Genomic DNA, 25,899 nt, shown 5'->3' with positions numbered 1-25,899 from the left:
TCACAGGGCATGGATCTCCTGGCCGCTCGTCTCCACCGCAAGGGTGTCGAAGTTAGTGGTCAGGTCTAGTGATCTGGTACAGACGCGCAAGTCGCGCTGGTGGCCCTGTGGGGTCTGTATCGGTGACTTTTTGCCGTTCCTCCATTGTAGTTGCTTCCTCGGCTGCTCCACAGAGTGTAGGCGGAGGAGATCCCGATGATTCTAATCGCTCCAGATTGACCTCTGCGTCCTTGGTACTCCGATATCAGGCGCCTGATAGAGGTACCCTGGCGGTTGCCAGGGCGGGAGGTCCCTCTGTCTCGAGGTCCCATACTTCCTCCTTTATGACCGGGGTTTGTCCGACTCGGTCATCTCAACAATGCTGAGGGAACAGTAGTCTTCCGGAGGATCTACCGTCACACCTGGCAGGCCTACATCTCTTGGTGCGAAGGGATGGAGTGACGTCCACGGACGTACTCGGTGTCCAGGGTCCTGCTGTTTTTACAGCTTGGAGTGGATCTAAAAATTGCTTTAAAGCACCGTTTGGGGGCAGATTTCAACCTTGGCTGTGTTTTTTCGGTGGCCTTTTTGCGGCCTGTTCCCTGGTGGGTCCCTTTTTGTTTGCAGGGGGTTTGTCATATACTTTCCCTTCTTGGCCCATCTCTTCCCCCATGAGTTTTCACTCTGGTGCTCTCGGTTTTTCAGGAACCTTCCTTTTGGAAACATCAGAGATTTTCTCTTGACACTATCTCAGAAGGTGGCCTTTGTTAGAGGGTTTTCTGAGTTGGTGGTCTTGTCTTGCAAGCCGCCATGGTGTTGTCGACCACCATTTCTCGGTGGATTAGGCAGGCTGTCATACAGGCCTATGCTCTTAAGTGGCGGGCCCCCTTTCCGGTCACGGCACTTTCGACCAGGGCAATTGGTGCTTCCTGGGTTTTTTTCCGACATCATGCGTCTGTCTCACAGGTGTGCGAGACGGCGACTTGCTTGTCTGTTCACGCTGTTTCCAGAATTTACATGGTGGTTGCTGTGAGTGCATCTTCTGATGCTTTTTTCGTCCGCTAGTTTTTGCCGGCGGCTGTTTAAAGTTGCACCTCCTCCGTTGAGGAGCTCTGCTTGTTTTGGGGTGAAGTTAAAATTGGTTTTACTGATATATTTCCCACCCCTCGTTTTTGACACTGCTTGGGGACGTCCCACTTGTCAAGATTTAAGGAGCTGTCTCATCGTAAAATCCTTTTCTCTGAGTCCATGGACGGACACAGCACCCACCCCTTCTTTTTAGGTTTGTACTGCTTGTTACGAGCTGAGGCTGCATGCTGCAGTGAGGAGGCTTATGTCTGGAGGGACCGCCCCCTGGGTGGGGCTGTTCAACTCTGTTAATGTAACATGTATTTAATTATCTAACATGTTTCTGCCTAGTCCTCTCCTGTTAACAGGGAACATAACCCACTTGTCAAGATTTAAGGAGCTGGGTCCGTCCATGGGCTCAGAAAAGGATTTCAACATTTCAAAATTGTCGCTTTATTTTTAAAACGCAGAGGTGATCAAATACCACCAAAATAAAGCTATATTTGTGGGGGGAAAAAGGACGTCAATTTTGTTTGGGAGCCATGTCGCAAGACTGCGCAATTGTCAGTTAAAGCGATGCAGTGCCGAATCGCAAAAAGTGGCCTGGTCTTTGACCAGCAAAATGGTCTGGGGCTGAAGTGGTTAAATGCTCTAAACTGGCAGCTGCAACCAGGGCTGGCTGCTATTTGTTTATTAGACTGCAGCAAACTGGGCAAAGGCAGTGAGCAACCAACATGACCCTGTCTTTTAGGATGGTGCAGTTGCAGTATAACTTGCAACTTTTTTTGATCTGCACTTTTTATGTGGCTGCAGTGGGACACGTCAGACAGATCTCTAGAATGTCTTGTGTTCTGTTCATAACCACCATAAGTGGTTAAATTGTTTTTAAATGTTCTGTTTTTTCTTTAGTAACAAACATGTCATGCTTGCCTGCTCTGTGCAATGCACTACAAGACTATGAATACTAGTCTTGTAGTGTACTGAAAGATGAGGGCAAGCAATTTCGAAATTCTTTTGTATAGACCAGGAAGTGGATACTATTTGCTTTTAAAAAATCATCGGAAAGCTGTAAATCTTAGTTTTGCCGAATACCTCTAACTGTCAAGAGCTTTTTATTTGGAATAAGTGGTGCCCCTCTACATACATTTTGTAGTAAGTACTCAGATGTAGTTATCCCATTTTCTGAAAGGCTTAATTTACTTCTGCTTTATACGTAGACTCAGGTCAGCTTTCATGGCAAGAGACTAAAACTTGGACCAGCTATAAGAAAGCAAAGTACATGTGAGTAAATATCTACATTGGATCATAACTGTGGTTCTCAGGAAAACATTTATTCATATATTCTTCTTTTAGGTGCACACATTCAACCAAGAACTGTGGTGCTTAGCACCCAAGCACCACAATATCAGAACATGTGGAGCACCCCTGTCACCGATGCATATGTTCAGCCTACTCCCATGTTTAGTCCTATGGCATCTTATATTCAGGTTAGAAATTGGCCTTTGTATAGTATTTAAGTACTTAATACCTTGTTTTATATTTGTTTCTCCAGATTTATTTTTTTGTCATTCATTAAGGGACAGGGTGAAGTTTTCTTAGTCACTTGGTTATGCTGGTGTCATTAGGAGATTGGATACTGGCAGACAGAGCTGCCTACTCCAATTTTGCTCCATTTTTTTTTTGCCAGTGCCAAAATAAACTTTTTTTTATAATAAAAAAATAAATAAAAATATATGTCCCAGGGCTATGATATACCAATCTCTGTATACTGCTGCAGTATGCTTGCTGAAAGGGTAAAATCTGGTATGTACTTGATTCTCTGCATAGACTGTCACCCATCCACATCAATGCTGGTAAATAAGGCTTTATCCCTGTATTTTAGAAGCCAGACCCCTTGTATGTGTATTCCCTATTCTCTTCGCCAACGTGTGCCGCAACACTCATTTGGGGCAACATGATGCTTTCTTTGAATTTGCAGTGTGTTTTTTATGGGCTGCGACATTTACAGTAAAACCTTGGTTTGCGAGTATAATTTGTTCCAGAAACATGCTTGTAATCCAAAGCACTTGTATATCAAAGCATTTTTTTTTTACAGGGTGGCACCTCAAAGTGTAGCAATAAGTTGCTAAATGTTGTACCTTCATTAAATGTAACCATATTGCTACACTTGGAGGCTCCTTTTTTATACTCAGTTGTGACATAACGCTACTGTTATATCAAGACATCGCTTGTATATAAAGGCAAAATGTATTAAAACATTTTGCTTGTCTTGCAAAACTCTCTCAAATTAAGTTACTCTCAAACCAAGCTTTTACTGTAATTGTTTTTTTTCACCTCATTTGCCTGATAACTCTGCCCCTCACAAGTGCTGAAACATGCTATTGAGGGCAAGATCATCTTCTTGCTTTGCCTGTGATTCAGCTGGCTCCTTATAAGATCCCAGGTATCTTTGTTTCTGCCTTACAATTTCCAGGTGAAATGTCAATTACAACTAACAAAGGTGTCCATTACCCCACCCTATATCTGGCCATTGCAGCAAGTAGCATTGGAAGGAAACATGATATAAACAAGGCCAAGGAAAGATCCAAGCTTGCTTACCGACCAGCCCGCTGACAACTGAATCAACCTAACTACGCGTTAAAACGGTTTAGTCTGCACGCATTTGCAAATACATGCGTAAGCCACAGAGCCTCACCACATGACCCTGGTATCGGTGGTCCTATCACTAGCTAATGAGTGAGACTCCACAATGGAAGCACATGCATTTTGATGGATAGGTAAAGGTCATGTGGACTGAAGGGAGCCCACCCCTTCTTAAAGGTCCAGGGGCAAACTGAACACCCAGCAAATCGCACAATGGCTACAAAGGTGTCAGTGCATATCCTGACCAGTATAACAGTCCCTTTAAAACAAGGGTGTCCACTACCCCCATCTATAACTGGTCATTGCAGCAAGTCGCATTGGAAGGCAACATATGATATAAACAATGTCAAGAAAAAAATCCAAGCTTACTCACCGACCAAAAGAAAACATGCAGTGCTGTTTAGAGGATTTGCCCCCGGGGGTGAACGCCTATGTTAAACACACATACAATGTTTTACTTCTTTTAGACCCCTTTCACACTGAAGCGTTTTTAAAGCGTTTTAGCGTTAAAAATGGCACTATTAAAACGCTCATAAAATGCTCTCCATGCATCTCAATGGACCCTTTCACACGGAGTCCTGCAAGCAGCATCTTTGGAGCAGCTTTTGGGCGCTAAAAAACGCCCCTCTCCATTGAAATTAATTGAAAGCGCTGTAAAAATGCCTTACCCTTTCACACTGAGGCACTGCAAAAACGCCCTAAACCGTTAGGGTCTTAGCGGTTCTTTACCAGCCCTCTGACAACCGAATCAACCTAACAGTATGCATTAAAACAGGGGTTTATTATCCTTTTGCTACTTCAGTCGATTTAGTACCCTTTGGGGAACCAGGGGCTACAAGCTAGCATTTCAATCTCTGCTTGCTCCCCACTTCCTTGTGTCCAACCTGTCTTTCTTGCAAGGACCATTAGAACTCCACACTGCTCTGGCACAGGTCCTCTGTTTAGGTGGATCCTGAACCTCTAGTCCATTCTGGAATGGGCAAATCGCTTGGCGTAGGTGGGCCTTCTGGATACTTCTATCCAAGGTTTTTCTTTCACCAGAAAATTTTCAGATTCTCTGCTCCCATATTGACTTTACAGTCTGGGCTTGATGGTGACCTCTATAAGGCTTCATGCACACTGGGCTTAAAAAACATAACTTCTGTTTTCTTGGAAGTAAAAAACGCTCAGATTTTTTGTACAAAGTTTGAACGAATTTAGGAGTTTTATGTTTTTTCTGACATTAAGCGCAAATCAAAAAAATGCAAACCAGAAGGCCGCTTTTTTTTTTTTCTGCCTCTGAACGTTGAGCTCAAAATATGCCTCTAATCATCCTAATGTGCATGGACACATAGGTTAACATTGAGCTTCTTCTGGCAGAACACAACTCCTGTAGAAGCAAGTTTAAGCCAGTGTGCATGGTTCTTTAAAGTAGATAAATTTCACCCAATTTCGCATCAGAGCTTTGAAACTCAACATTCTGACCATGTGGGATAAAAATGCACATTCTGTTGACCATCGCATTGGCCAAATGCTGATAAACGGTTTGGTTTTGCCTTGTGTCCTGTCAGCCCAGGAGTCCAAAATTTTCCTCCCTTTGGTCAGCAAGGTTCTCACCACTGACGCCAGCCTGGGGGAAAATTGATCGGCCTTCTTTCTCGATCAACGTCATCTGAACTCAGGTGTTTGCCTGGTGCCAGAGGCTGAAGATGAGTCTACCCACTCTCCCAAGCATTCGAGTAAAGAGGAGATACCGGCTACTATTGGACGGCCTCAAATAACATTTTCAGATTTGTGAATCTTGAGAAGATGGTGGAACACTGGTATAATTGGATTCTCTACATAGAGATATTCTGCAGTTTTGGGGGTCAAAAGCCTCATCTTTTCTCTATGTAGAAGTGCAAATAAGGATTGAAAATCGGCTGTAGGCCACCCCAGCCATACTGCATGCAGCCCTGGCGGGAGAGCAGAGCCAGCAGACACAGGATGAGTCGCAGGACATTGACACTCCAGCCGCAGAAATGGAGGACACAGGATGAGTCGCAGGACACTGACACTCCAGCCGCAGAAATGGAGGAGCTTTTGCAACCCACCCTTGCAGACATTCTCAGAGCTGTGCACAATTGCACAGCTTCTGTACACGCGCTGCAGGAGCAATTTGGCGGTATGAAGGAAGAATTGAGCTTTATCCGCCATGACATACAAAAAATAAGAGAACGTACTACCGCAGCAGAGGGCCGAATCAGCGACATAGAAAATAAAATCGCCCCCCTTCTTAGAGACATTCAGACCAAGGCTAGGCTGGCGAGGGCAAATGAGCTCAAATCTGATGACCTTGAGAATTGTATGAGGAGGAACAACGTGCACATAGTGGGGCTACCTGGAGAAGACGGAGGACATGGACCCCACAGAGTTTGTGGAAACGTGGCTGCAGGAGGTCTTTGGGAAAGAAGTATTCACATCACTATTTGTAGTGGAAAGGGCCCACAGAGTGCCACCCAGTGCTAGCCAGGCTCCTTAATTACAAGGAAATTATTCTCCGCCAGGCAAGGGAAAGGCGCAATGTTGCCTTTAACAGGGCATGCATTTCGTTTTACCCTGACTACTCCGCAGAAGTGCAGCGGCGCAGAGCAAAATTCGTCGACGTGAAGAGGAGGCTCCAGCAGCTATAAGCGTTGTATGCCATGCTGTTCCCGGCACGACTTTGCATCATTTCCAGGGGCCAAGCACATTTCTTTGAGTCCACGACAGATGCCTCCCTCTGGATCGACGCCAATGAACATGCCATCCGTCAAACCAGAAGGGCCGCAGCGGGGGGTGACTGATGGCTCTTACAACAGTCCTTGGAGGAGAGGTGAGCTGATTGGAACCTGACTTCACTTTGTTTCCCGTTTAAGTAACCTACAACCCGGCTGGGAGCCACAACCTATTTTTCCTTCCAGCGCAGTGAGCAAGGTGAACTGTGTTATTACCGCAACACTTCGTTGTAAAGCCATAGCTGATCCCTTATGGTTGGCACCGTTTGTGCCCCATGGAGGTACCCTAAGTTTGTTGTTTGGGTCCTCTTGGGGTTATGTTATGCAATATGTGCGACCAGTTTGAAGCAGAAATCGCAGGCAGGCGACGGCTTGTCCAGGCACGCTTGTGATGTTTTCCATACAGTTTTTTGCTTGATACTCCAGTTCCAGGCCCACTCAGTTTGTTGTCATGCCTTTGAAGCTATCTACCTCGCCCCTGCCCATCTTCCGGATGTGGCTGAATGGTGCTGTCCGATGTGCTCCCATCCCCTTGACGGCCAGTCAGGCCTATGTATCACCCAGGGTATGGTGGACCTGGAAGTCCCATTGCCCCTGCAGGGTTTTTTTTAAAGGTAAATTTTTATTTTGAAATTTTTGTACATACAAAACAGACAATACAACAAACGCACATCCTAGGCGAACATCGCCCGGTACATCATTTTACAAAACCTTGGTAGCTGGTACACATTGAGCATTTTCATAAAAACACAGAGAAATGTGGGAGAAAAACAGAATCGTTAATTTACTCACTTAGTTCTATTCAACGGGCAGAGGTATCAGTCAAAGTTCAAGGAGCAGGAGGTATGGTGCTCTCGGAATCAACCCAAGAGCCCCAGACCTTCAAGAATTTTTTTGGACACCCTCTGGCCTCATATGTCATCTTCTACAGCGGTATAGCACGATTGATGGTGGTGAGACAAAAGGTAATGGTAGGTAAGGATGGAGACTTCCAGTGGAAGGTTATAGACTTTTTAGCATAGAACAGTACTATCCGCAGGAAGGTTTGCATATTCTTAGATATAGTCTCGTCATCAATGTGGCCCAGGCCCCTGCAGGGTTGACTCTATACCTAACAATGAGTACTGTACCTATATTATCCTGGAATGTTAGAGGTCTCTAGGACCCCCTTAAACGTACATTGGTATCCACGGTACTCAAGAAGCACGCCCCGGCTATTTATTGCCTCCAGGAGACTCATTTGGTCCCAGAGACGCTGTCCTGTGTTGGGTATGCTTGGGTGGGGGAGGGATTCCACTCCACACACCTCCTATTCCAGGGGGGTGAGCGTGCTAGTGCACAGGTCAGTGGACTTCCAAGTATATGAAAAATTGATTGAAACAGAAGGGAGATATGTTATATTGCTATGCAAAGTGTACCAACTGAAATGTATTATTGCTGCTTTATATATTCCACCCCCTTTAACCCAGAGGCATTGAGAACTCTCCTAAGCTTCCAATTAAGTCACCCTGATGTACCACTGGTCGCGGTGGGAGACCTTAACTGTTACATGGACCCCGTCCTGGACAAGCACCCGCCCCCAGCGATCGGCCGCAAAATTGCTCGAACGGCACTGCGGAAGCTCGCGGCGGAGGTGGGATGGTTGGACCTATGGCGGGACCATAACCCGTTGCAACAACAGTTCTCCTGCTTCTCTAAGACCCACCTCTCCCTGTCCAGGATAGATCTGTGCCTGTGCACAGCCCAAACGTCCCGCTTTTCTACAGGACATCCAATACCTGGTTAGGGGCATCTCTGATCACTTCCCACTCCTGATTCACCTAATCTCCAAACCTGACACGACTCTTGCAAGGGCCCCCTGGAAGCTCAATGCCTTTTGGTTGAACCTGATCCCCTCCCATGAGAGCCTGGCGGAGGCGATTGGGGAGTTCTGGGAGCACCACGTAGACCACCCGGACCCCTGTGCAGCTTGGGAGGACTTTAAAGGATCACTAAAAAATTTTTTTAGCTAAATAGCTTCCTTTACCTTACTGCAGTACTGGTTTCATGTTATCATTGTTTTTGCTTTGAAGTTGCTGTAATTCTGCTGTGATCTCCACACTTCCTGCTTGTCTGGCTCCTTATGAAAAATCTCATGGCAGCTTTTCACTGTGGTCTAAGCTGTGTGTCTAAAACTCCTCAGAACCAATCAGATTCATTTTAAAAACAAAACACTGCCCTGGATTTGTTTGTTTTTGTTCTGTGGGTCTCTTTACTTCACATAAACATGAAACCAGTTTAAAAACTAAAGTGAAACTACAGGCACATTATATGATTGAATTTAATCTATTTTTAATCATTTTTAAAAGGAATCAGTTACTTTTATGTCTCTCTACCCTGTAAACAGTAATTTCAGCAAACAATTTTTTTTCCTTTAGTGATCCTTTAAGGTGTCCTTGAGGGGTATTCTCATTAAAGCAGTAACAAAAGTCAAATCTAATACGAGGGCGGAGCAGGTGGAGCAATTGGTATGCCAACTGGAGACAAGGTTTATTGATGACCCCAGTGATGTAAACGAAGTCCTAGGTAGCGGCGCAAGAGGCGTTGGATCAGGTCACTAGGTCTTATTTGCAGACCGTATAGCTTCCGTGCCTCTCTGCGACCCAAAGAGCACTACTGGATGACCCAATTACAGTTAAGGAGCTACAGGAGGCGATCGCTCTCTCCCCTAACTATAAGGCCCCTGGGGACGACGGCCTCCCGACTGAAATCTACAAACAGTACGGGGACTCTATACTACCTCATCTCCTTAGAGTGCTTAACCAGGCCAGGACCAATCCGAGCCTACCGGAGTCTGACTAGAGCGAACATAGTCCTTATATTAAAGCCGAGGAAGGACCCGCTAGACCCAGGGTCCTATAGGGCGATATCTCTTCTGCAAAGCGATATAAAAATTCTAGCTAAGGTACTGGCCCTTAGACTTAATAAGGTTATCCCTTCCATTATACACCCGGACCAACCAGGATTTATCCCGCAAAGTGTACGGCCATAAATCTCCGCAGGCTTTTTCTTAACCTCCAAGCCCAGTCAGATAATGCAGGAGACGGGGCACTGCTGTGTTTGGATGCCCATAAAGCGTTTGACAGCATAGAATGGCAATACCTCTGGGCGGTTATGGGCAAGTTTGGGTTCGGAGATATGTTTCTGTCCTGGGTCAAACTGCTTTATGGCTCCCCACAGGCAGTTATAAGAGGCGGGCCACGTTTCACTACCCTTTAGGCTTCATAGAGGGACAAGACAGGGCTTCCCGTTGTCACCGCTTCGGTTTGCGGTTGCAATTGAGCCGATGGCTTCCCTGATCAGGTCCAGTCTGCAGGTCTAAGGCTTTAGGTACGGGTCACTTCATGAAAAAATCATGCTATATGCGGATGACACTATGCTGCTGTTGGGAGACACTTCAGACTCTGTTAGAGCAGTGATGTCGATCATAGTAAAATTCGGAACGTTCTCTGGTCTAGTGATCAACTGGACAAAATCATCACTTATGGTGCTTGACGCCGAGCCGGACACCCAGAGTTTAGCGGCGCTTCAAATGCCGATAACCTCCAGCTTCAAATATTTAGAAATTCAGGTCACCCCGGAAATACTAGAATATATCCCCTTAACCTATCACCCCTGCTGGGCCGTATCCAAGCTCGAATAAAAGTGTGGTCAAAACTGAATGTCCCTGGTAGGAAGGGCTAACTTGATCAAAATGATCTTCATGCCCCAGCTTCTTTATAAACTACATAATGCCCCTGTGGTGATCCCCCTTAAAATATTTTGCATTAATTCTGTAATCGGGTCCTTTCTGTGGCAGGATAGGCCCCCCAGGGTTAAGCTAGAAAATTGCAGAAACCCAAGGACGAGGGGGGCGTTGGCATTGCCCAACCTGTGGCTTTATTATATTGCCTCCCAGCTGCAGCATGTGGCCCGAGCCCCGCTGGACGAGGTGATGGGAGGACCAACCTGCTGTAGACCCCGTTAGGACTCATGTGCCACGAAACGTGTGTATCCGATGTAGCAGTGGGCTTGGAGGCCTTGGGAAATGCAAAGTCTAACAAGAGATTCCCCACGTTTGCCCTAATCCAAAAGATATGGAAAAAGGCCAGACGGTTACAGGCGGTGGAAGGTTTCGCCAAATACAGCCCAATTTGGAATAATAGATACTACCCGGAACTACAGACTGACGTGTGAGGCTCGGTGGAGGAGGTATGGGGTCACGCACCTATGTCACATTTTTGTGGCGGGTCAATTGAGCACCTTTGCTGATCTGAGGGAGCGATTTCGGCTCCCCCGGACGATGCATTTTTATTATATGCAACTGCGACACGCCGTCAGGGCTCAGTTTGGTGGGACTCCGGGGACCCTTTCACCGACCCCCATATTTCACTATATGGAGGAGATGGACAGCTTTAAGGGCATTATTTATAATTGTTACTCGATGCTACTAGGGGTGTTCCTGACGGGATTTCCTTTAAGGACCGTGGCCCAATGGGAGAACGATGTCCGTGCTCTAGAGGGGGAACAGTGGGAGGCGGCGCTTCAGGCGGTACAAATGTCCTCCCTTAACGTGACGCAGCGTCTGTTGCAATTATACATTATACTGAGGGTGCATTACACGCCAGCCAGGCTGGCTAGAACGGGGGTGAGACCAAACTCAGAGTGTCCAGGGTGTGCGAGAGACCACGGAGACTTAATTCACATGTTGCGCTGCCCAAAGCTACATTTGTACTGGACAGGGGTATTGAATACCATAAATGGGGTCTTATCAGTGACTATCCCGACTGACCCCAAACCGTGCGTCCTGGGCATCCTAGATGATCTCCCCCTGGAGGACAATTTCAAACCGCCCATTGCAAGAGCCCTATTTCAGGCACAGGTACTCATCCTAAGGCGATGGAAGGCGGCTGAACCCCCCCTTGCTTAGGAAATGGATCAATTAAGGTGGGTGACACGTTTAAACTAGAGAAGTTTATCTTTTAACAGAGGGAGCCCTGGCAAATTTGAAAGGCAGTGGTCACCCTGGCTGCGCACCCCGGGACTGTCCCCAGTGGACCTCATGCTGGATAGGTTGCTGCTTTGAGACTATTGACTCAAGTATAATTCTAGATACTGCCATTAGAGGGGTTGGGTGAAGCAATTACTGTGGGTGTATGAGCGATCTTTATAGCCCTGAGTTGCAATTACCATGTCTGGGGAGGTGGGATGGGGATGATTGGCTGTGATTGGGCACTATGTTTTTGTGGAACTGGAAGGTCATGACGTGTTTGTAAATCATTTGTTCTTTAATAAACTTGTTTCTGATTAAAGAAGAAAATCTGCTGTAGGATTCCCTGGCAGGTGGGAATAAGCCAACGTCTAGCCTCAGAACGGTATTGATCTTTTGTTAATATTACAACTGCACCCCCCCTTATCGGCTTCCTTGATTGCTTAGATTCCTTCATATTTTTTTTTAGGGCAGAACTTTCTTGCCTAGTGATGTTGGAGACTCGTGACATAAAGGATTTATAGTCAGGTCCATAAATATTGGGGCATCGACAATTCTAATATTTTTGGCTCTATAAACCACCACAATGGATTTGAAATGAAACAAACAAGATGTGCATTAACTGCAGACTTTCAGCTTTAATTTGAGGGTATTTACATCCAAATCAGGTGACCGGTGTAAGAATTACAACAGTTTGTGCCTCCCACTTTTTAAGGGACCAAAAGTAATGGGACAATTGGCTGCTCAGCTGTTCCATGGCCAGGCGTGTTATTCCCTCATTATCCCATTTACAAGGAGCAGATAAAAGGTCCAGAGTTCATTTCAAGTGTGCTATTTACATTTGGAATCTGGTACTGTCAACTCTCAATATGACATCCAAAGAGCTGTTACTATCAGTGAAGCAAGCCATCATTAGGCTGAAAAAACAAAACAAACCCATCAGATAGCAAAAACAGGTGTGGCCAAATCAACTGTTTGGAACATTCTTAAAAAGAATGCACTGGTGAGCTCAGCAAAACCAAAAGACCCGGAAGACCACGGAAAACTGGTGGATGACCGAAGAATTCTTTGAAGAAAACGCCCTTCACAACAGTTGGCCAGATTAAGAACACTCTCCAGGAGGTAGGTGTGTGTCAAAGTCAACAATCAAGAGAAGACTTAACCAGAGTGAATACAGAGGGTTCACCACAAGATGTAAACCATTGGTGAGCCACAAACAGGAAGGCCAGATTAGTTTGCCAAACATCTAAAAAAGCCAGAGTACACCAGTCGGGTCTGCACTAACCCGACTCCCTGTACAAACCACACTGGACTCTGCATTTCTTTTACTCCTTTTAGCCAGGGTCTTATGTGTGGTTTGTGATGAAAGAATGAAGGGGATCTTCTACTTGGGACAGTAATATTTCTGTACAATATCCATTGAATATATGAAGATAAATGAATTCCACTTTTACGACTGTTGGAATATAGTATGAGCTTGGTCTCAAACTGTTGTAGACTTTTTTACTAGATAGTTTGAGGTGTATCTGTATCCCATTGTTCTATTTGTCTGCCTTGGGAGACACCTATCATGGGATGGCTGTTTCTAGCATGTCTAGGGAAGGGGGTGGATTTCCACCAACAGCCCTTCCTGCTAAGACGGTCTACTGCTGGAAAGTTGAATACACCTGTGTCTCTTGTTACTAAATGTAGTTTACTCCACCCTGTGTCATGAAAACAAAGGGGTTGTTCCCTGAGTGTATCTTTGTGCCTGTGTTTGAATAGTCTGTTTTCCACCCTACACTAATGTCTAGACAAGTGACTGGGTGGGCTAAGGGATTGTGCTTTTGATTGTGCTGGTAACAGGCAAAGGAAGCTTACACGGCAGACACTCCTTTTGCGTACGGGGGTCCGTCACATTCTGCCAATTGTTTTTACTTCTTGAGCATAACAATGCAATTACTATGTTAAAGCTGATCTCCATATTTCATGTCCCTTTTAATCGTTTGGACCAAGCTCATCCAAACTATTTTCTTAAAGTTCTGCACTGGCTCGAAGCACTATATACAGTACAGTGCCATGTTCTGGCTGAGACAGACTTCTGTCTCACACCTGGAACAAAATACAAGTCAGTATGTACGGCACGCAAGCATGCAGAGGCAACTTTGTATTCTATGAACAAATACAAGGCTTCCTATGATTGGCTGAAGCAGGCTGACGTTTCGCTCGGACTCTGCCCAACAGATGAAACTTTGTATTCGCAGAATACAAAGCTGTGTCTGAATGGCTGAGCGCCACTGACTAGCTCTTTTGTTCCAGGTGTGAAACATAAGTCTGTCTCACAGCTGGAACCTAGCACTGTACTTTAAAGCTCAGGCTAAATACAGTTATTAGTGCTTAGAGCCAGTGCTGCACTTAGTGAAGGAAATGGTTGGTTTGAACCGGCTTGGTCCAAACAAACTAGAGTGACAGGTAATGTAGAGAGCGCCTTTAAAATACACAAGGGAATACTGTACAGAACTTTGCTATACGAATACAATATTCAGGTTAACATGAACTTGTACTTTACAATGCATGGTCCTTATGGCCAGTCATGAATTTTTGCTAATATCCCTTTTTGCAGGCTTGTCCTTACCCAAACTCACAAGTCATGTTGCAGCAATTACCCTTGGCATACCAGCAGCCAGGATATTTCCAGGTACCTTTATTACTAGCTTTGTGGCTTTGTCTTCCTTTTGGATGATTTAAAAACATTTTTTTTCTTCCATGTAGGTGGCTCCACAGTGGGCTGGTGGTGATCAAAGAAGCTATGTATTGCCTCAGGTATTAAAACGTGAAAGTTATATAAATATACCCTCACCCTTGAAATTGTAAATACATTTTGGAGAGATGCAGATGGCTTGATTTTTGATTAGACTTCTGTCTAATGGCTCCTGGCCTGAGTTTCCATATCCATCCACAGGCTGTGAGCATTTGGCTTCAGGGGCAGGAAAGTGAGTTTTTATAGAGAAATTAAAATATGTGTTTCTCTTCCGTTCATAGACGGACACAGCCTTCTTTGACATTAGGGCTATGCTTCTTCCTACCAGGAGAGTTTAGGCAGAATTTAACAGCACGTAAAGTGTTAAAACCTTTCCTTCGTGCCGCTCCTCCCAGGGGGCGTGGCTCCCCCAGGCATAACCCACACCCTGCTCTAGGAGCCTCAGTCTTTTTCTGCCTAACGACAGGAGAGGAGTCAGGCACTTCTGGACTCTGGAGGTTTTTTCTTGCGATCTTTCTCGCTTTTATTATTTTGTTCCTGCATTTTTGAATCCTGTGATTCTTCTATCAACAGCCGACTAAGTGACAGGCTGGGTCCTCGACCCTTGTAGTCCCCCCAGGTTCGGCCTTCGAGCGTGTGCCGGCCCCTCAGCTCAGCTTTGGGACGTCCACAACAGGCCCCGTTGCTCCAGGGGCGGCCGGGGAACTTCGGTTCTAGGGCACGCATATGACCGGTCTTTTATGGCTTTGTCAGTGTGTCTGGCAGACAGCCATGCCGTTCGGACGTTGGTTCTGTCTGAGATACCTCCAGCCGGGTAGTCGCAGGACAGGGTAAGTAGTGGCCCTTACTCAGGTAAGTGGTCTGGCTGGAATTTTCCCTTGGGAGGTCGACTGAGGGTTTTCCATGCTTTCCTCTCTCCCTTATTCCTCTCCCTCCTTCCCCCTTTGGGTGACGGCTGTACGGGTTTTTTTTTTTCTGGGGCTCATTTTCACTGGTCCGTGGTATGGCGGGGTTTTGTGTTACTGCAGGGGACTGTGGTGGACATTCTGGACATTTTTCTGTGTGCTGTATTTTGTGTGTTGACAGTTTGGGTACACTGTCTTTTTAAATCTGCGGCACGGCGGCCATTTTGCCGGAGCAGCGATTGCATTGTTCGGCGGCCATTTTCTTGTGGCCAGCACGGTTTTCAGCTCTAGTTCGGCCTCTGGTGGCGTTTTGGCGAGGAAAAAAGACCGTGAATCCTCTGAGGGGACAGACGCAGCGCTGCAGCTTCTTCTCAGCACACACTTGTCCTTCACAGACCGCACTGTACCGGGGGGGTGGTGAGTCCCAGTGGCCCCATACTGTTTTTCTAGCGGCCGGGAGGTGACCTGTGGGGGACTTTTTTTCTGCCCTTGGCAGTGGGGGTGACACGGCAGCTACACTATGGAGCCTGAATCGGGCCCCTCATTCCTCGCGATGCCGGAGTTGACCCTTAACGCCCCTTCCCCTACCACATCTGTTGAGGCGGTGTCGGCTGTCCTGGAGTCCTTTCTCACCAGGTTTGAAGCAGCCAGTGCTCGGTTGGGGGCTAAAAAGCGCCCCCCCCCCCCCGATCCTGCTTCTGGGGACATCTCTGACGCAGAATCTGACAATGCTATTGCTGCTTCTGGTTCTGTCATGTCAGAGGATGCAGGCTTAACCCACATGGACAGCGAGGATGACTCTGCTGCGGAGTCGGCTCACAAGGAATTTGTTGGAGCTCTTATTACTGCGGTGCGTGAGACTCTAAAATTAGAGGATGTGGCGGAGACACCAGCGGTGTCAGTCCCTTTTTGGATTCCGCAAACCACCGCATACCGCTAAAGTATTCCCCTGTGTTCCTTATTTGGACAATATGTTGTATAAGGAATGGGATACACCGCAAAAAGTTTTCACTGTTCCGAAAAGCTTTGCTACCCGTTACCCCCTTGAGGAGGACTTCTTGAAAAAGTGGGTCTCTCCTCCGTCAGTGGACCCTCCTGTGTCCAGACTGAGCAAGGCTACTACGTTGCCTGTGGAGGGGGCTCCTGCTTTCAAGGACCCCGCTGATAGGAGAGTGGAGGCCGTGGCCCGCTCCCTGTTCTCGGTAGTGGGTTCGGCGGTGAGGCCGGCTCTGGCCAGAGCCCTGGTGGCACAGACTGAAAGGGCGAAGCTCCTGCTGCAGGAGCTGGAAGTCCAAGGTGCTTCCGAGTCCTCTAGGGACCTGGCTGAACAGTTGGTTCAGGGTCAAAAGTTTCTCTGCGAGGCGGCCATGGATTCGATACCTTTGCTTTCCAGGGCTTCCGTCTACGCAGTGGTTCTGCGCCGCCTTGTGTGGCTGAAATGCTGGTCGGCTGACCAGTCCTCAAAAAAGGCCTTGGTGGATTTGCCCTTTAAGGGCGAACGGCTTTTTGGGGCATCCCTGGATGACATCATTAAGGATTCCACGGGTGGTAAGAGCACGTTGCTCCCACAGTCTGGGAAGGGTAAGGAACCTCGCCGCAAGCAAAGTCCTACTTTTACTACCCCTAAGCGTTTTTTTCGTGCGCCCAGCGCGGCGGGAAAAGGTCCGCAAGGTGCTAAAGCCCCTGCTGCCGGGCGTAAGCGCCCCTGGTTCAACAAACCCAACAAGCCTGCTTCCGCATGAAGGTCTGCCCCCGCCCGGGTCCCGGGTGGGGGGACGGCTTTACGAATTCGCGGATCGGTGGAGTTCTCTTCTATCCGACCGTTGGGTTTGCGAGGTGGTTGCTTTGGGGTACAAGATAGTTTTTCTTGTCCCCCAAACAGATTTTTTTCCCTCCAGCTTCCTCCGGATCGTCGGCTAGCCCTGTCCAGGGCTGTCCAGGATCTTCTGGACAGGGGGGTGGTTGTGCCGGTTCCCTCGCAGGAACGGTTTCAGGGGTTCTACTCCAATCTGTTCGTGGTCCCCAAGAAGGGAGGGGTTCGCCCTATCCTGGACCTAAAGGCCCTCAACTCCTTTGTCAAAGTGCAAAGATTCAGGATGGAGTCGGTCCGATCGATCATAGCGGCCCTCCACCAGGGGGACTTCATGGCGTCCTTGGACATCATGGACGCATACCTGCATGTTCCCATTTGCACAAGACACCAAAGGCGCTTTGCGATCGGGGAGGACCACTATCAATTTGTGGCCCTCCCGTTCAGTCTGGCTTCGACGCCACGGGTTTTCACCAAGGTGCTCGCCCCGATCCTGGCTCAGTTAGAGGACGACGTGTCCATCACGTGTCGGACTCCAGGAGTTCGGCTGGATTCTGAATCTCAGAAAGTCAGTGTTGGTTCCGTCCCAGAGACTGGAACACCTGGGGCTGGTTTTGGATTCGGGGGAGGCAAAAGTGTTCCTCCCATCGGAAAAACTGCTGACCCTGCAATCTGCAGTGAGACTGTTGTCGACCCAGAAGTGGTCATCTCTTCGCTTCTGCATGAGGGTTCTGGGTCTGATGGTGGCCTCCTTCGAGGCGGTTCCGTATGCCCAATTCCACACCAGGGTACTACAGAAAGGGATTCTGTCACGTTGGAACAGGGTCCCATCTTCTCTGGATTGCCAGATTCGGTTGAGCCATCTGGCCAAGTCGTCCCTGGCGTGGTGGCTGACGTCTCCGGTGCTTCGGTCCGGGAAGTCTTTTCTTCCGTGCCGCTGGACAGTGGTCACGATGGATGCCAGCCTCTTCGGCTGGGGGGGCGTCTGGGGCACCCAGTCAGCCCAGGGGCGCTGGACTCGGGAGGAGTCCCGTCTGCCGATCAATATTCTGGAGCTCCGAGCAATCAAGCTGTGCCTTGCCAGGTGGTCCCTGGAGCTGCAGGGCCGTCCTGTCAGGATCCAGTCCGACAACGCCACGGCCGTGGCGTACGTCATTTATCAGGACGGCACAAGGAGCTCGGCTGCAGCGACGGAGGTCGCTCACATACTTCGGTGGGCCGAAAGGTCTATTCCGGCTCTGTCGGCTGTGTACATTCCGGGGGTTCAGAATTGGCAAGCCGACTTCCTAAGTCGCACGACTCTGGATCAAAGGGAGTGGTCTCTCCACCCGGAGGTGTTTCGGGTCCTGTGCCAAAAATGGGGCACTCCAGATGTGGACCTTCTGGCATCCCGTCTCAATCGGAAGGTGCCACGGTTCGTGGCCAGGTCAAAAGACCCGTGGGCGGACGCGTTGGTGGCTCCCTGGGGTCACTATCACCTGATTTACGTCTTCCCTCCTCTAAGGCTCCTCCCTCGCCTGCTGCGCAGGGTGGATGCCGAAGGGATTCCAACAATCCTGATCGCCCCAGACTGGCCACGTCGCTCTTGGTACGCGGACCTGGAACGTCTGCCCCTGAGGGAAGATCTCCTGTCTCGGGGTCCGATCTTCCATCCTGCTTTACGGTCTCTGGCTTTAACGGTGTGTCTGTTGAGAGCCAGGTGCTGAAGGACCGGGGCCTGTCGGGCCCGGTGATCTCTACCATGCTGCGTGCACGGAAGTCCACTTCTCGAAAAATTTACCATCGTACATGGAAAGCATACATCTCTGTGTGAGGAGATGAAGTGGCACCCCCGTACTTGCGTGGTGTCCCGGATCCTGCTGTTCCTACAGTGGGGAGTGGACCAGGCTCTTGCCTTGAGCACGATCAAGAGCCAGATTTCTGCTCTGGCTGTTTATTTTCAGCGTCCCTTGGCAGCGCACTCTTTGGTTTGCACGTTTGTGCAGGGGGTCCGACATGTGCCCCCCCCCCCTGGTGCGCCCTCCACTGCCTTTATGGGATTTGAATTTGGTCCTCTCGGCGCTTCAGCGTGCCCCCTTTGAGGACATTCGGGAGATCCCTTTGCTGACTTTGTCGCAGAAGGTGGTCTTTCTGGTAGCTATTACCTCTATCAGACGGGTGTCTGAACTGGCGGCCTTGTCTTGCAAGGCCCCCTACTTGGTCATCCATCAGGATAAGGCGGTGCTGCGCCCGCAGCCCTCTTTTCTTCCGAAGGTCGTTTCAGCCTTTCACATTAATGAGGACATTGTTCTTCCATCCTTGTGTCCTCAGCCGAAGAACCCGAAGGAAGCCATCTTACATTCTTTGAATGTGGTTCGGGCGCTTCGAGTTTACTTGACAGCTCCGTTCCGGAAGTCGGACTCGCTGTTCGTGTCTGTGTCCGGTCCCAGTAAGGGCCTAGCTGTCTCATCGGCCACCATTTCCAGGTGGATCCGACAGGTTGTGCTTCAGGCCTATGCCCTGAAGGGGCGGGCGTCTCCCTTTCGGGTCACGGCGCAGGGCGATCGGGGCCTCCTGGGCTTTCCGACATCAAGCCTCTGTGTTACAGGTGTGTAAGGCTGCGACCTGGTCGTCGGTCCACACTTTTTCAAAGTTTTATAAGGTGGATGTGAGTGCATCTTCTGATGCCTCCTTCGGCCGCAGGGTGTTACAGGCGGTAGTTTAAGGTTGGAGTTCCTCCGTTGAGTAACTCCGGTTTTGTTTGCTGTGTTGTTTTCCCACCCCTCGAATTTTTTTGACACTGCTTGGGGACGTCCCTAAGGTCAATGAAGGCTGTGTCTGTCTATGAACGGAAGAGAAAAAAGGATTTTTGTACTCACCGTAAAATCCATTTCTCTGAGTTCATAGACGGACACAGCACCCACCCCTCCTTGGTTTGTACTGCTTGTTACGAACTGAAGCTGCTAGAGCAGGGTGTGGGTTATGCCTGGGGGAGCCACGCCCCCTGGGAGGAGCGGCATGAAGGAAAGTTTTTAACACCTTAGGTGCTGTAGAATTCTGCCTAATTCTACCTCCTGGTAGGAAGAAGCATAACCCTAAGGTCAATGAAGGCTGTGTCCGTCTATGAACGAAAGAGAAATGGATTTTACGGTGAGTACAAAAATCCTTTTTTTTTTTTTTCTCAGTTAAGGCCGATACGTATTTTTCGACGTATCTTTGGTTTGCGCAAAAGTTATAGCGCCTACAAAATGGGGGACAGAATTATGATTTTTTATTTATTTATTTTTTTTACTAGTAATCGCGGCAATCTGCGATTTTTATTGGGACTGCGATATTGCGGCGGACGTATCGGACACTTTCGACACATTTGGGACCATTCACATTTATACAGCGATCAGTGCTATAAAAATGCTCTAATTACTGTATAAATGTGACTGGCAGTGAAGGGGTTAACACTGGGGGGTGAGGAAGGGGTTAAATGTGTAGCCTGGGTGTGTTCTAACTGTGTGGGGGGAGGGGGGTGACTGGGGGAGGTGACCGATGCTGTGTCTCTATGTACAAGAGACACAGATCGGTCTCCTCTCCTCTAACAGCACGTGGAGCTCTGTGTTTACACACAGAGCTTCACGTCTCTGCTGTTACCGGCTGTGTCACCGACTATCGCGTGTACCCGGCGGACATCGCGGCCGCCAGGTACACGCATCGGGTCCCCAGCGATGCGGCAGCACAGTGTTTACCCGCTGCGCGCCCCCCAGAGGCGCGCGCGTAATGCTTTTAAAAAGACGTCCAGTTGGCACCTGAGAGCCGCGCTGTTGACGTCTTTTGTCAATAGCGCGGGTCTCAAGTGGTTAAGGGGGAAAACTTTTGACTTTAGAAACCACTTTATCATCAAGCTATGTCCCTCAGTGGGCTCCAGAGAAAATAATTTTACTGTGGACACAAAAATCCTATATTTTGATTTGTTTTACATATGGGTTTCCTGTTTTGTAGGCTTTAACTTGGAATTATACAGGAAATGACTTTGAGACAGCTTGTGGTGAAGTGTTGCAAGCAGACTATACAATCCCAGAGCAAAATGCCTTGGTTTCAACAAGTCCCCAAAAGGTAACGTCATTGCTTTATGTTGAATAAAATGTAAAGTGGCTTATCAATTGTGTATAAGCGGCCACATTGTCATTAGTTACTCAGTCTCTACTGCAATATCCTTAGCAGGGCAGACATAAATTAAATGTATTGTTGTTTGTAGAAAATTGACCGAAGCATACAAACTGCTGTATCCTGTCTGTTTTCTGGCGATGGAAGGTTCCACAAGCCTTTCTTTCAAGATAATTTCATGAAGGTATAGTATAACATAATTCTTTCATTGAGCCACGATGTTGAATTGTACAATTTTTTTTGATATTTCATATTCTGCATACTCAGACTCCTGGGTACTCTAATGTGTGTGGGGGGGCACAAAATGCCAGTAGCATTTTGGTGCGAGCGCTAGAGTTGCCACCTCATCCCTTTAAAAAGGAACACATATGAATTACACAGGTTCTGAGGTTAATTTAATGCAGGTAAGGCACCAAATGAGTCTAATTATCACCTTAATTAGCCACAGAACCTGTGTAATTAATATGTGTTCCTTTTTAAAGGGATGAGGTGGCAACCCTAGCGAGCGCCACCAGCAGGAGTATTAGACACTGAGAAACTGTAGACCAGCATAGGATAGCCCAGCCCTCAAAATTTCCACTCGCCTGCTAGCATTTGGCGAGTGGATTTAAGCTGGGGGCGAGGGATAACAGTTCTGCATGGCCAACAGTCCAATCTGTGCCTACACTTAGAGCCACGCTGCGATTGGCGGCCAAAGAGGAAAGGTGCGTGCCCAGGAAAAGTAGTCGGGTGAGCCGCACACATGGAGAGCAGTACACAGGTGCTCTCCTTACAATTCTCGTTAAGCCATGGGACCTGATAGTATGACCTCTCTGAGCCTGGCTTCCCAACCTGACCAATGTAGCTAGAGAGCAGGAAGGAACAAGTGAGCTGGAGGACTGCGATTATCACCACTCTGGGTGTCCCAGGTAGGCAGTGCAGCACAGCGCTTACCAAGAGTTGCCCTGACAAGAGAGCGGCAGTATGCTGTGCAGTGTCAGTGTGCACAGCGCTGTGTTGTGGTGTCAATGGCTATGCAGGTGTGTGAATCTCGGTGCTGGATTGTACTCCCTCCCGCTGTGCTGCAGATCCTCTCCTCACTGCCCGACAATGAAAGGGGGAAGTGGGGACATGCAAGTGTGGAGCCGCACACAGGGGCTCCTGATTATGAGAGTGGGTAGAATAGGAGAGGGAGAGGAGGATGGATGGGGGTTGCAGAGGAGACAGCAAGAAAATGGGGGAAAAGACCTGGTTCTAGAGAGAAGGCAGAGGAGGAGGGAGTCTTGTACATAAGAAGAGGGAGAGCAATATTTGCAGAAGTAAAAAAGTCCATGTCCCTCTGGTTTGCCCCAGTGCCATGTCCCTCTGGTTTGCCCCAGTGCCATGTCCCTCTGGTTTGCCCCAGTGCCATGTCCCTCTGGTTTGCCCCAGTGCCCTGTCCCATTTTGTTAAAGTTGTTGTTGGTAATATTTAATTGTGTAACTTGATTCGGCATAAAACATTTAACAGTGTCATTCCAAGAGATAATCTACAAGGGCGTTTTTTAGGGGCGGGGCAGTGTATGGGTTAGGTGAGGCAACTGGTGGCGAGTAACACTTGAGGCCTGGCTAGAAGCTCAGGGCTTGAAATTTTGAGCCCTGGGATAGCCTCTACTACCAACATGCCCTAGTTTTCTACCAGTGTCCTAAAAGGCTCTGCAGGCTTGCGCCCTCAAATTTTCCCATCACTGGTCGAAAAAAGCGTCCATTTGACACCACTAACAATTAGAAAATCAAACGAACGTTCTTAAAATTATAATTTTTTTATTTTTTGAAGGAAGACATTGTTTTTTTTAATGGCCAACATATATATTGCAGTTCTGTCTGAAAATCTGCAAAACGGTCTTCAAATATATATTTTTTTTTTTCTTAAAATAAAAATTTGCTCTGAGTCTGATATTTACCAGATTCCACCTTTAATAGTATATACAGTATATCTCTTCTGTCCTCAGCATGGATTAGAAATTGTGCTCCCTTACCATATAGGTTATTTATATTTACCACTGCATATAAATATTTTAGAATAAATTGCCTCTATTCAGCAGTGTTAAATATGTTTTTTTTTTTATTGTATAGTGTCAGTTAATGTGCATTTATTTTTCTTTAAAGGAAAGGAGAGTGCCTTCGTTCAGAAGAAGATCCATGTTTAGGCCCACCATGGAGAAATCTGGAATGTAAAACTGCACCTACCACTGATGCTCACAATGTAGCACTTTTTTAGTTTACCTCCTAAGATTTGTTAGTAATGCTCTTTTCATACAGTACCATCCAGCTCAAGCTTTGGTTCATGAGGGGATACATTTGTCGGCCTATCATGAATCAAACCCTGGGCCATCAACTGGCAATTTACCACAAGTATATCCAGCTAAAGACCCCTTTCACACTGGGCCGTTTTTAGGCATTTTGGTGCTTAAAAAAAGCCTGGAAGAAGCATCTGCAATCCCAATGTAAACGCCTGAGTGCTTTCACACTGAGGCGCTGGCAGGGCGTCCAAAAAAGTCCTGCAAGCAGCTTCTTTGCAGCACTTTAGGAGAGGTGAATACACTGCTCTTAAAGTTCCCCTTGATTTCAATGGGAAGTGCCTTGGCAGCGGCGCTTTGTGGGCGCTTTTAACCCTTTATTTGGCTACTAGCGGGAATTAAAAGCACCCCGGTAGCGCTCGAAAAATGCTGGTTAAGCGGCGCTTTACCAGCGTTTTTCGGGCACTGGCAGTATGAAAGGGCGCCTAAAGTTGAAGTGTGGTGAGATACTGTAAAACACTCCTCAAAGGTTTCTGTGTTTTGTTCGATATAAGCTTTCTTTAACTGTTGGTTCTGCATTGTTTTACACATTTGACACAATTTTAAGCAAAGGGCACGTTTAATCTTTTTTTTCAAATGTTGACAGTTTTCTTAAGCATGTTCTGTTGTAAAAATGTTTTGTATCACTGTTTTTCATAGCCAAAAGTATGCGTTCACTTTTTTGCCATGTTTTTTCACTCTTGATAGTGTGGTGATCATCTTCACTCCCTGTGTGCTTTGTCCCTAGAGGTTTTGCTTTATGCACCCACCTATTACCATTCACTTGTATATTGTCCCTAAAAATGTTTTTGCACTTATTTATATCTTTCATTCGTGTATGACCCCATACGTTTAGTTTTAGGCACTCCTTTCACCTTTTTTAGTTTGAGTGATGGCTAGTTAGGAATGTATTGTAATAAGTACTTTTCATTTATTCACACTTTTCTTCTTTTCTCATCAGACATAAATTTCACAGTTCTGAATGTTCTATGTATATTGTGGTTTTAAGACACATGATTGGCTTGTCAGAATTGTTAGATGGGCTGGAAAAATCTGACTTCAGCTGCAAATTTTATTTTCCAGTTAAAAAGCCCCTTACGACATGAGTAAACTTTTCTCACACACTGCATACCAAACTTCTAAATTCTGTATAAAGGTTGTTTCCTGATAGCTGAAAGTCACAGAAATCAATGGAGTGGAAAAGTGGTTCTACTGTACCATGGAAACTAAAAGTCAGCTTGTTTTCTATAGAAAAGGTATAGCTGAAAGCAAGCAAATATGGAAGGGTAAAGTAAAATTCTATAATTATAATTTAAAGACAATATCTCTTGGGCTTGTATTGACTTGTCTATTGGTGAGCTGAGAACGCCTGCTTAGCTCGTAAACACCTTTGGCGCAAGTGAGGTTACTTCCATAGGCACAGCATGTTTTACTGAGGTAGCGAGACCATTGATCACTTTGTGGTGACATTGGTTTAAGTGCATTTTGACTTATCGGTGTGTGTGTGGCACCTTATTTTAGCAGCATTTTCCGGTAAATTTCCATTGGTAATAGAGCTTTTAAGACTTTTAGAGCTTTTAAGACTTTTTTATATATATATATATATATATATATATATATATATATATATATATATATATATATACATGATCTTGGAATTAAGAGCAATGTGTGCTATAAACGAAGTAGCGCGACTACAGAACTAAATGCTCAGTATCCCTGCTATGTTTTCCAAGGGCATGCATTTTATTTCCTGCATGGTAGCTGTAAATTATGTAGATTTTTAATTGGATTTTAAAGTAGTGCATTTCCCTATAACATTTTGAAAGCTATTTTTACAAGTTAAAAAAAAAAATGTATACTCAGCTTTTTTTTTTTTTTTTTTTCCTGAAGACACTTGTTGCCATGAGCATGTTTTACCATTGGTCTATCACCTCAAAATTATGGAATCTAATTTTTGCCAGCAAGGTTAAGTCTTGCCCAATTAATATAAATGCAACTTTGCATTCCTGCTTTAGAATTGACTGGTCCTTAGATTTTCTTTGCAGTGTGAGATGACTTCAGAGTTGACTTGTCCATACAATATAGAATTATACAGGATGTGACACTACAGTGCAAGCATCTACCAATGGCTAAATGTACCTGATGTCCTCCCCTGCGTTCTGGATGCATTTAACGTTGGCACATCTGATAGCCTTGCACAATCACCCACTGCCTAATGCATGTGCATTGGTTTTACTGGTTAATGGGAATGGTGTGGTAGAAAGTGGGAACACTTGACACGTCCAAATTTTGCAGAATTCTAGGATTTGGAGCATACAGATTGCTTGGGATGCCATCTAAGAATGTGCTAGTTATTGCCAGGTGATTGAACTGTAGTGCTGCAGACTTTCAACATATTCTGTCATGTTTACTATGGGGGGGATATTCTACTCTTGGCAACTTCATGTACAAACATAGATTACGGCTTCCTGCCGCTCCTTGGTTTTACTAGGTGCTAAAATTGTTTTTCATCTGCAGTGTATCAATTTGTGAAATCTGGAATACATTTCGGCCTTGTTTGTGTCTGAATAGAAATGTC

The 25,899-nt window shown here is 46.8% G+C and overlaps 1 protein-coding gene across 1 annotated transcript in view; it reads left to right on the top strand.

The window, feature by feature from the left end:
- The window catches only part of DAZL (deleted in azoospermia like), a 47,015-nt gene extending 23,534 nt beyond the window's left edge, over nt 1–23,481 (top strand). The window contains exons 5-11 of the mRNA XM_040352955.1: nt 2,265–2,328; nt 2,401–2,534; nt 14,036–14,110; nt 14,185–14,235; nt 20,858–20,971; nt 21,114–21,206; nt 23,149–23,481. Of these exons, the coding sequence (XP_040208889.1) occupies nt 2,265–2,328; nt 2,401–2,534; nt 14,036–14,110; nt 14,185–14,235; nt 20,858–20,971; nt 21,114–21,206; nt 23,149–23,217 (600 nt within the window). The 3' untranslated portion in view covers nt 23,218–23,481. The remainder of the gene's footprint in view (nt 1–2,264; nt 2,329–2,400; nt 2,535–14,035; nt 14,111–14,184; nt 14,236–20,857; nt 20,972–21,113; nt 21,207–23,148) is intronic.
- Nucleotides 23,482–25,899: the final 2,418 nt, after the last annotated feature.

This window comes from Rana temporaria, chromosome 5 (genome assembly GCF_905171775.1).
Source record: "Rana temporaria chromosome 5, aRanTem1.1, whole genome shotgun sequence".
NCBI lineage: Eukaryota > Metazoa > Chordata > Amphibia > Anura > Ranidae > Rana > Rana temporaria.
The sequence above is the reverse complement of the archived record's forward strand: the minus strand, read 5'-3'. Positions and strand labels throughout refer to the sequence as shown.